General features: G+C 28.2%; 1 protein-coding gene across 1 annotated transcript; it reads right to left on the bottom strand.

Annotated features, from left to right (window-relative positions):
* Positions 1-8,837: 8,837 nt before the first annotated feature.
* On the bottom strand, positions 8,838-11,925 carry LOC112681777. Its single transcript, XM_025552092.1, has 9 exons — positions 11,718-11,925; positions 11,573-11,652; positions 10,404-10,632; positions 10,259-10,338; positions 10,038-10,192; positions 9,895-9,965; positions 9,728-9,787; positions 9,590-9,643; positions 8,838-9,517 (listed from the first exon to the last, which is right to left on the bottom strand). Exons 3-9 carry the CDS (start codon positions 10,557-10,559, stop codon positions 9,440-9,442), a joined length of 654 nt encoding a protein of 217 aa, XP_025407877.1. The 5' UTR covers positions 10,560-10,632; positions 11,573-11,652; positions 11,718-11,925; the 3' UTR covers positions 8,838-9,439.
* Positions 11,926-12,375: the final 450 nt, after the last annotated feature.

Genomic DNA, 12,375 nt, shown 5'->3' with positions numbered 1-12,375 from the left:
ACTGATTTTGGTTTATAAATGATCAAATAGAGTTTTAGCTTGTTCACTTATATTGAATAGGTATCAGCTATTAATTTTAGCTTCAATTATATTTATAATATTATTGATAGCAAATTTAAATATATTTTTGTGAGTTTTATTTTTTTTTCTTGTATTTATTATTTTAGTGTTTGTTTGCTTCAATTTTTCAGAAGATCTTTATTTCTTTTTAAGCTTCAATTAATTTCATTGTATCACTCAATTTAGTATTGGACACATAAATGTACAAGAATACTCTTATTTTTTAAATTATATATGCTCAGTTAAATACTACTACATTTTGTTTCAACCTGTTTTATGTACAACATTGTTTATTGGTATTTTTAATCATAAATCTAGAAATGTATAACCTCATATGACACCTTTTTAAACAATATTCATACTAATTGTACATAAGAGAATACTAATTTAGAAAATTGATTAAATAACAGTAAATATTTATGGTATAGATAAAAAAAAAATACATTTACTAGACTGTTTTATTATTATTTTATATTAAAATAAGTTTTATTTTATTAATATTGCATGAGGTTCAACATTTATATTTTTAATTTGTTAAGTTTAAGACTGATTTTTTTTTAAGGACATCCATATTACTTAGGGCCTACCTATTTTATATTACTTTGTATAGCTTAAATTAGTTGTTACTTAGTGTTCTATAACAATTATTGGTAATATTTGTCTTTTTTACATTTTTTTAATAATGTTTTATTGGAATTGTGTTGTTGTTAAACAACATAAAAATATAACTGTCTATATTGATGAAATTATGTTTCTTTTTTTATTTATATTTATATTATTCTTTTTATATAGTACGGCTGTAATATCCTTACTTTCTCGATTCAAGTGTTCATTATTTAAAATTAATTTATGAAAGTCTATAAAAGGGTATGAAAGAATTCATGATGTACATAGATTAATTGGTACATGGATATGTTTTACTCACAATACAATCATGTACGATTAACTGCTTTCCTAATAACAATTTACTTGATGATGTGTGACTTCCGGTAAGACATTTCCAACAATATTTTAGCAAGAATTCTAGCAATAAGATTTATCCATATCAATATTATGGATGAATAAAGTTGATCCTTATTTTAATAATTGAATCAAATTATTTTGATTATAATAAATTATATATTATAACTCCTGCTCAGTATAGTTCTGTCTATAGCAGAGTTCTTGCTTAATAACTACGGTTTTTGGTAGTTGCCGTGACTTTAATTTATAGTGATAAATATTAGTATAAATATAAATATTAGTCTGTGACAAGTAAATACTTGTCACAAACGACTATTAAAAACACGTAAACCCATGAAGAAAAGAGGGGCATAGGTAAATTGAGTCTCAAACGAATTTATCTTTTTTCGAAATAGGTAAACTGAGTCCTAATAATAATATTGAACTTGGTAAACTGAGTCCGACGTATAAAATTTAAAAAGGTAAACCGAGTCCCTCGTTTAACAGTTAAAGCGGCAAATTGATTGCCGTCTAAAATATTTAATGAATTCAATTTATTTAAATGTATTTAAATTATAAATATAATCGTTGATATAGTTATAAACTCACCGAGTGCGATAGGTAAGTGTATCTTACCATTACATCCAGTGGTTGAATTGGGGGGGGAACGCAGAGGGTCTGAGCTACTCTTCATTTTTCTTCATATTATAGCGTACCCCTTAATTTAATTCATCAAGGAACGCAAGGGACGCAGCGTCCTTCAACAATTATATGAATATGAATTTGTTTCTTAGAAAAATTAAATAAATATGAAAAAAAATTGGAAACGATTAATACTTTATTTAATTTTTGGTATTAGTTCGTAATCTGTTCATTATTATTAGCACATATGTATATTAGGAACGCAATAATAAAATATATAATAATGTTATATAATTTATGTAACACGTTTCAAGTGTTTCCACTGCGTATTAATTCGTGGTATAAACTGTTTAATTGCTAAAAATATAACTATTACGAAAACTTCCCTGGGTGTACCGACGATAACGATCCATAGTAAACCACTGACAATAATAATATATTGACTCCGTATTTTGAGAATCCGTCCGTTGTTTTAGTTATCGACGATTAACAAATGGTGATCGTTTTCAAAGAAAATTAAATATTATTTATATTTTATTTGGAAACGAGGCGCGCCACGAATGAGTAATCAGTATTATGTTAGCTTGTCGCGTACTAGCGTATGTAATTTATAAATTGTAATTTTGTTGAAAATAGTAAACACCTCAACCGCACCCCTACAGTCCTACACGTCACGTCAGCAATAAACAAATAAACATGAATAAACGTCAAAAATTATCCATATCGGACTTTTTCAATAAAAAGAAAAACAATGACCAAGGTAATTAAAACACTTTAATTTAATAATAAATCATAGGCGTGCGCAGATTCCTGTTACCGGTGTACTTTTATTTTTTTTTTGATAATCCACCCTCATAAATCCCGCCTTAAAAAAAAAAAATAGATATACAAAACATAAGTAAGTAGAAATAAAATTTATTAGAAAAACTGATGTACAATCTGATTATCAATGAACGTCAGTCCCGGCAATTTTTATTTTTTTGTAATTTGATAAAATTGATAAAAAAAACTTGATTTTCCAAAAAAAATTATTAGCCCTTTTTACTTAAGTACCTAGTACCTACCTAAAAAAAAAGTTAATAAATACAGTTAAAAGTTCCTTAAATTTTTTTTGGTCATACATTTTAAAGCAATACATATACATACCTATGATAAAAATAATTATTATTTAACTCTCAGCAAATCTTAGTCCTAAAAATAATGTGACGGGATGAAATAAATTATTTGACTAGTATTAAACTTCAAATATTAAAATTAATGTTGACAAAAAAAAATTAATATACTAATAAAAGAGTAACATTTATAATCTATAAATTTAATATTTACTTTTTGTAGGCAACAGTAAAATACATGAATTATTTTAAATTGAAAGTTAATTGATTAATTAATTTTATCATGTGGCTATATATTTACATTTTAGATTTTAAATTTGCTAGACGTGTTGCTGTGTTGATAGAATTAATACAAATAAATACCTATTAGTATTGTTTATTATTTGTTATAGATATCTGTGTTAATCATTAGATATATTTAATTATTTATATTGTAGATGCATTTAGGGGGTGGGGGGACAGAGTCCACCTTTATTTTTTTTTCCAATTCAACCACTGATTACATCGTTAAATATTATTATATTTCGCTCTGTATTACGCGACATTTTTATAAGTACCTAACTATGTACAACAACGCTGAGTTATATGTGATAACTGATAAATGTAAGTTAAATGTACGTAGTATATAATTGTGTTATAATTAAAAATGTGTTAAATAAAAAAACGGCATATCACTATATTTCAAATTACTTATTTAATTTTTATACAAGGGACTCAATTTACCTTTTTTTTTTTTGTGGGGTGGGACTCAGTTTACCTTAAATTAATAAAATGAAACTCAGTTTACTAAACCCGGAAAAGATATCTTTATGCTTCAAGCGTATACCATTTTATTATATTTTATTTTAGTATTTTGAATAACATTACTATATATATATATATTTTGGTTCTTTGATTAGAGAAGAGTATATGAAAATTCACTACATGTGATATTATTTTCAATGTGGGTTCTATCCGAAGGCAAATTGTTTTAATAAACTATAGTTATAAATGTTTTGAATAACGTATTTATATATTTTTATTAGGTACCTCTTCATTGAAAAACTGGTGCTCGTGAGTTCGCGCACGATTTAAGTGAGACATGTTCTCCGTTTTGGGACATGCTAGCGATTAATGTCGGGGTAACCGATTGGGTTTTCGTCGTAAATTTTTCATAAAATGTTGTTTAAATGTTTTTAATTAAGGACAGTCGATTGGGGCAATAAATATGATCGGTTTTATGTTAGTGTCTGTTTGAACTTTTGTACTTTTTGCCTGATAATTTGATCACTCGAAGCTTCACTATATTTACTAGAAACCGTTATTATAAAAACTGTGTGTTCCTTTTTGAAACAAAATGCTTATCCACAAATACATACTACCTGTACCGACCTATGTAATATCTCGAACAATCACATTTGATCTTTTTCATTTTGAACTTACGTAGGTATAATAATTATAACATTATGTCACCGGTTGACGTTAATGAATTCGAATATTTGTTTTTGTATGAATTAACTAAGTTCGTAGTGTATACAAGGTATAGGAATACTATTATGAAACTGTTCGAAACACGTGTGTAAGTACACATCATACCAGCGCATGAGGCAGTCGCTTCCCTCCATGGACTTTTTTTTTCAAAATGGTATTGATTATTTATATCCAGGGCCGTCATTAAGGGTAGGCAGTGCTGGCATTTGCCAAGGGCCTCGCGCTTGTAGGGGCCTTGCAATTCCTACTTATATTTGATAGCAAAATATTATTCAAAATTATTACATATATTTAGTTTTGTATTGATATTATTTTTTAATCAAATGATACAATGAACATTACAACATTTGTATTTTGTATGATGAAAAACATTATGCTGTTGAGTTTTAATTTATATATTGGGTATTGTAGTATAATTTAAATTTAATGCAGTACCTACCTAAAACATTATTTTTAGTATATTATTATCGTTGTAAACGTCTGCAGCCCACACTCCACCAGTGCCAGGTTAAGATAACATAATAATATCGTAATTAATGACTAACCAGTGCGACAATATGCCGCGTTATACGCACGTGGATATTAATAGCTGTTAGCTTTATATATTTATCTACATAGGCGTCAGGTTTTCAAATATGTATTGGGTGCTTTTACCAATGTCAAATAATGGTGCATGCAGGGTTGTAGGGGAATAAAAGGTTTCACCCCCCCTCGAAATTTCTCCGAGGCCTAGTATAATGTTAGGGCTATATAATATTTATTTCTATAGTAAATTATTAATAAAATAACACCCCTCCCCCCGAAAAAAATCCTGTGTGCAACTGACGTCAAGTATTAGTGAGGGGCTTTTCCCCTCACTCCCTATACTAAATTTTCTATAAACTGGTAACTTGGTAACTGCAAGACCTTTGTCACTTTTATAAAATTGATGATGAACATAATACAAAAAGGTTATCTCATCGATACAATGGCTACGACTACGAACAAAATATATTGTACTGTTATATGATTACGACTCACAACTGTTTGTTTTTGTGTATTATCCACGATTTAAGATAATATCTATATAATATATTACATCTTAAGTCGTGATATTATCTTATGAAAATACCGGGAGAAATCAAAATGTACAGAAAAAACGTGCATCCAACAAAAGAAAAAATTTTTTTTCTAATTTTGACTTACGAGGTTTTGCTGTGTAGCCGCTAATATCATACAATGAACGTGGTGATAACGACGGTTTACCTATTATAATTAATATATTGATCATGAATATTTTCAATGGGTGCTCGAGCAACCATGTACTTGGCGCCTATGTATGTAATATATAATCATAATATGTAATGTTAAAAGCCAATGGACTAAGATTTGCTGATAATACAAAGATCATAACCAAAAATTTAGAAAGCGTCAATACACTGGTCAAAATTACCAAAGACTTATTTTCTTCAGTGGGAATGCAAATCAATCCATCAAAATCTTACGCAACTAATATCAAAAAAAGATAGGTGTAACTCCAAAAATAATAAAATTACTAGATTCTTCCAAAATTCCATCGATCGATGGAAATAATTGCATTAAATACTTGGAAATAAATTTTAAAGATAAAATCGTTTTTGATCAGAAGCAATTTCTTATAAATCTAGAAAACGATTTAAAAAATCTTTTCACCTCTCCTCTTCCAAAAGGTGAACAAAAAAAAAAAAAATCAACATTTTGAACCAATACGCCAACCCGAAACTTATCTACTTCCTGCAAACAACACCTGTAAACCTTTTAAAGGTAACACTAAAATATTCTGTCCAGTGACATCGAATTGATATGCGGTTTTCAGGGGGAGATAGAAAAATGTCTAAATACACATTTTTTCGATAGTTTTAAAATTGTTAACTCTTTTATTGAGCACATGCGCATCACAGCTTGCATTTTTTTTCAATAGAAACACTTAATTTTAACAACAGATTTGGATAGACCGACATTTTTAAGACAATTTGAACCATTTTACCAAAGCTCTAAAACCAAAATGAACTAAATGCCAATGAGTTAAAGTTTCAATTAATATCACAATTTGTGTCATGAATGTGAAAGAATCAATTAACTCTGAAAATTATAGAAAATTTGATTCACATAATTCAAGCCATGTTATAATCAATTCGGAGTGACATTAAAAAAACAAAAAACCGATGATTTTAATTTAAAAAATGTAAAAAAAATAATTAAACAAGTTTTTAGAATTTTATTTAAATCTTATTAAATTCATTAAATATTAGTGTACTTTTTTTGTTTTAACTACATATTAAATAAAATGATTGTATTGTTTATTATGATTATGTAAATTATTGAAATAATACTGCATATACATTATTTATAACAATCATTATTCCATTAATATTATTTGTTTGCTCTGTCAAACTTTATTGTTATTATATATTTAATACTTGTCGAGTAAAAGTAGGGAAAATTAAAATATATAATTTACAGTATTAGTGGCTATAATATTATAGCTAACTATATGACTATTTATATATTTGTATTATTCCATCAATGAAACTGATATTATAAAATTCACACAATTGCATTGGTGTCGTACAAAATTAAGTGTTCGCGCCAACGGACCTTACTCAGGCGTACGTCGGACACTGGGTCCTCCGGACCGTCGTGAGAATAATAATAATAATAATAATAATGATATTAAATGATTGATATGTACAAAATGATATTAATTGAGCAACAAGTATACAAATGATTGTTATGAGAGCGCATATACGAGCCAATATATTATGGGCGAGACGGGGAACACCGTACCGAAGGCCGGAGCTGGCGATGGATGGCGATTGATGAGCACTGACCCTGCCGTGCGGAGCTGCTGGTGTAAGTCCGGTACTGGAACCACGTGGTTGCCCGTACGGCCGCAAACTGGGTGATGGTCGGAGCTGGCGATTATTGAGCTGCGTGAATATTGTTACGTATATGTTCGACCACAATGGTGTCGAGAATAACGGCCAGCTCTGGCAACCGGGAACAAAAACAATAGCACGTCGAACATCGTGTGTGTGTAATGCTTCAGAGAGAAAAACAGAACAGATAACGATCAAAACGACCGTTAGCGGCGGTGCACGCGTCGTCGACCGGACCAGGGCGACGGCTATGCAGTGTCGCCAACTTCGCGGGTGACGGAGCGTGGTCACTTTCTTACTCAGGTCCAAGACCGGGGGCAATTCAAAATACACAAAATGATCGAACATTATGAAATGAGTCACCAATAATTGTAGTTATTTGAAATATTGAATATGAATACTTACGAGTATGTGACGTATAACAGTAACGTATAATGACAACAATGTGAAGTTTAGTTATTGTTAATAGGTATATATGATATACATAAACCACCCATATATTTTTCTAGTCAAAATGGAATAAAAAACAAATTTTTTTTATCTTTGATTTAATAATTATTAACAAAATTAAGTACTATTATGGTTTTAAGGAACAAATAAATAAGATTAAGATTAATTACACTAATTTATTAGAATGTAACTCATTTTTATTATTAACAAATTTTTTATACATATATTGGAAAAGCGTCTACTTAAAGAAAACGGTCAATGATAACTGTAACATTGAAATAATAAGCTATGAAAAATAATTTTGAGTTAGCGCTGATATTGCGGTGTTTATATATTATATATTTTATTAGTGTAGTTATTTATCCCGATACACCACACACAGCCCCTGTCATTCACCGTCGTCACCCGTTATACCATCCACTATGCTGTATAACAGTGTATACACATTGCATGTACAAATACTTGTTAAATAAAATAGAAACAATAATTCATCAATACATTTAAATTGACCATCGTTTTTTTAACTTTAATAAACAGGACCTTTTAGTATCCCGAAGATTCCCTGGGGGACAACAGGATGTATGGTCCTAACCTTATAGAAAACAGATTTTCTCACTGTTGATTTTTATTGATTTATTGATGAAAATTACCTCAATACCTATTCTGTGAACCCAATCTGGATAACATTTTCAATTAAAATTTTTTAAACAGATTTACAACCTGAAAAGTGTTAATAGATTTGAAACAGCAAATTTTATGAAAATAATAAGAAATGATGAATTTTAAACATGGATTTGTATTGTGATACATTTATTTCCCAACCTCTCCTGTTTTTTCAACTTCTTGCTTCCTTGTACATTTTTAAGAATCACATTAGTAATTTAAACGAATAAAACATAATTGTCATTCTTTTTAATGGTTTTAATATTTAAGACGAGTCATTTGTAAGAATTTAAATAATTTATCATGGTTATATATTTTTCTTATTTTATAATAATCTTTCATTCCACGTCTTAGTCCATAAGTGTGTTGCAGTTGCTATATATACACAACAATTATATTATAAAATCTCAGTTGAAAATGAAAACAAATATAAGTTAAATAAATAAATATTTATACCATCTGGTTAATGCCTGTTTGATAAATTGTTTAATTATATGTGTGAAATGTATTGTTATTTACGTGGTTAAATAAATATAAACAGCAATACCTTTATTATACAATCTTTATTGATATTTAATAAAAAAAAAAAATTATTCTACGAGCACAATTTTGTTTCCTCAACTTGGATTATTTAAATATTTATTTCACGAGCAGTATGCATTAAGCATTGATTCAAGCGTTTTCGTGTACATAACAGTTGAACAAAATTCGGTGCAACACGATTGTGCAAAAAATGTGTAACACGATTCTGAGTGTAATAGATCGTTGCATTTATTCAATAATTGTCTTTTGAAGGAGGCAGTCTTAGATTTTCTATCGTATCTTATCGCAATATTTTGCATTTTAGAACAAATAAATAAATAAACGGCAATCGATTCAGGCTTGGAAAACACCTGACAAATATAAATGTATTTATTTTTTAGTTAAATTCAAAAAGTCAACCGTAATATGTTGATCTGACAACATTTAAAATACCTACCATTTCAAAGAGTAATTTAATTGTATATTCTAAATGATCAACAGTCGTAATGTTGGATATCAATTCTTCTGTTGATGCCTCGAAATTTATTGAAGTAACAGTGCTCATCAATGACTTAATTACACAAAATTCATTATGAAATAAAAACTTCAATATTGTACACAATCATTTAAAAACCAAAGGACACAAATAATATAAAATTTAAGTTGCTAAAATATCAAACATTAAAACATACAGAGCTTTACTTTTAATATGGTAGACGTTTCAGTCAATTCAAATGAATTTGTTTTGTAAGAGTTGATCTAAAGAAAAAAATTCCAATAAATAAATAAAAAATAAATTATGTGTCAGACGAGATTAAAATAATATTTTACCGTAGTCTTAATTAAAATCGATTGTCCTGAGTTCATCCTTTCCTCAAAAATGTCCTATTAAAAAATTGTAAAATAATAAATACTTAAAATCCCTCACAAAAATGAAAGATAAAAGTATCTAAGAAAATTATTTCTCACTTTTAGGGTACCTAATATTGAAATCGTTTGTGATGAGCTACTCGAATTCTCAGAGAATACCTGAGTTAGACAAAAGTTATAATAACACATAGCTTGGAAATAATCATTAGAATATAAAATTGAATAGGTAAAAGAAAAAAGTAATCTAATCCCAATCAATATAATACCAATGATTGATTGAACACGGAGTTCTCTTCCGAGTCTTTAGTCGGTCCAATGTTCATTTGATTTGTATTCCCTGATTCCATAAGAAATTAATTAGATTTTTGTTCTAGCACTTCATACGAAAATATTAATCTAAATTTATTACCATTTGATAAAGATGTTGTTGAATTCTGGTAAAATGGATTCTTAATTTCATTATTTAAATTTTGCAACAATCTATTGTTCATCCTACATAAGACTGATGCGTGTGGCCTCGGTCCCACATAGGGGACTAACTGATTTTTGTAGATATTCATCATCCTAAAATATATATTATGATTAAGATGATATTTTTTGTAAAATCAATGATTATTCAGATATGCTTACCGACTGTCGTTTACGACTGAATGATGGTTGGATTCATTTATTTTTCCAGGTAGTTTTACTAAAAGGAGCCTCCATTGAGTCTGTAAAAACGGATGGTTTAGTTATTATTGGAATTATACGAAAGCATTTAAAAAGTTGTAATTACCAATTCATTTACTGTATGATGTGTTCTAATGAATTTCAATAACTCATCGGATATGATTAATCTATTATTCTTGCTATTTGATGGGGTTGTTTCTGAATTCTTGTAAAATGGATTCTTAATTTTATTATTTAACATCTGCAACAATCTATTGTTCATCGTACATGAAACTGATGGGTGTGGCCTCTGTCCCACGTACGGGACTAACTAATTTTTGTAGATATTCGTCATCCTAAAATATATATTATGATTGACAAGTTGACTGGCTTGAGTATTATATTTAACTCTCACGAGTCGAACACGAGAACGTCAATAGTTTTATATCATACTTGCATTTTTCGCTTTGAGAATTAAATTTAACTCTCAAAGAATTAGTTCTCCACGCTACGAGAGTTAAAAATGATTCTTATTTGTTTATTGAGTTATAATAGACAAAAGTTTTTTTTAACTCTTATTTTGTTTCATATTCGGATAGAGGAGAAAAAAACATGTATTATGACAAAATACCATTTCGATACTTTTACTATTTAATAAGTAGCAGTATTTTAAAAATTACAAGTTAATTAAGATATTAAGTACTTTATTTTATATTAAATTCTTCAACCTATAATACTATAATTATTACTTTAACATATTGACAATACCTCTTTCATCCAAGTTATTCAAAAATAAGTTATAGTATCACGCATAAAAACATAAAAATCACAATATATTATATGCAATAAGTACAGAAGAACATACATGACTGACGACACACTTGATATCATATCGCTAATTGTATAACATCGTGATCAGTAATATGTTCAAAACAAAAATAATAAATACAATTGATTATAAATACTAGTAGGTATCTATAGAAACTGTCTAAATATATTGTAATAGGCTACGAGAGTTAAATTAAACTCTCACTTATTTTAATATTAAAACCCACTTAAATCGATAAATATTATCGTTAAAATTGATTTGTAGCATCAAATACTATTTTTATAACCAAAAAAGCTCAAGCCATACTATGGTAAACTAAAATATTTCAATCGGCGCCGAGGCAAAAATATTTGAGTATTAAATTTAACTCTCAAAGCCTGTAAAATGATTTCACTGAAAATTTCTTGCCAGTCAACTTATTAAGATGATATTTTTTGTAAAATCAATGATTATTCAGATATGCTTACCGACTGTCGTTTACGACTGAATGGTGGCTGGATTTATTATATTGTCCAGGTAGTATTACTACCAGGCGCCTCCATTGAGTCTGTAATAACGGATATTTTAGTTATTATTGGAATTATACAAAAGCATTTAAAATTTTGTAATTACCAATTCATTTACTGTATCATGTATTCTAATGAATATCAACAACTCATCGGATATGATTAATCTATAATTCTTGCTATTTGATGGCGTTGTTTTTGAATTCTTGTAAAATGGATTCTTAATTTCTTAACCTCTAATATAATCACGAATCACTCTTTTCGTAAATTAGTTTTAATATATCTAAATTATGAAATTCAACAACGCGTATGAATGCATTGTACTAAATTAAAAATTACAATTTTAAAACTGAATATAAATTAATTGACATCAATGTACAAAAATTATAATCATACTTGTCAAGCAAATTATCTAATAAATACTTAAGTAATGTTATTTGTATAAATTGAACTATCATTTTTAATTCTTAATAAATACAATAAATATATTTAAATTAAAAAATAATTTTTATACATAAATAATATTTTTCTTAAAATAATAGTATGCAGGAAGAAAAAAAACAGGTAATTTTTGGTACATTACAGTGGTGTCTATAGTGGGGGGGTCATAGTGGGCTATAGCCATCCCCCTCAAATGTTTTAAAAAACTTAAAAATTATTTTAAACGTATGTCATATTTTAATGGTGCTTTATGCTTATTTAGAATTTGCGTCCAATGTCAAATCATTTTGGGCCATTCTGTAAATGAAATGTAGATAAGTACC

Source organism: Sipha flava, unplaced genomic scaffold (assembly GCF_003268045.1).
Source record: "Sipha flava isolate LNK unplaced genomic scaffold, YSA_version1 197_pilon_pilon, whole genome shotgun sequence".
Taxonomy (NCBI): domain Eukaryota; kingdom Metazoa; phylum Arthropoda; class Insecta; order Hemiptera; family Aphididae; genus Sipha; species Sipha flava.
Note: the sequence above shows the minus strand (reverse complement) of the source record. Positions and strands in the feature narration are given on the sequence as shown.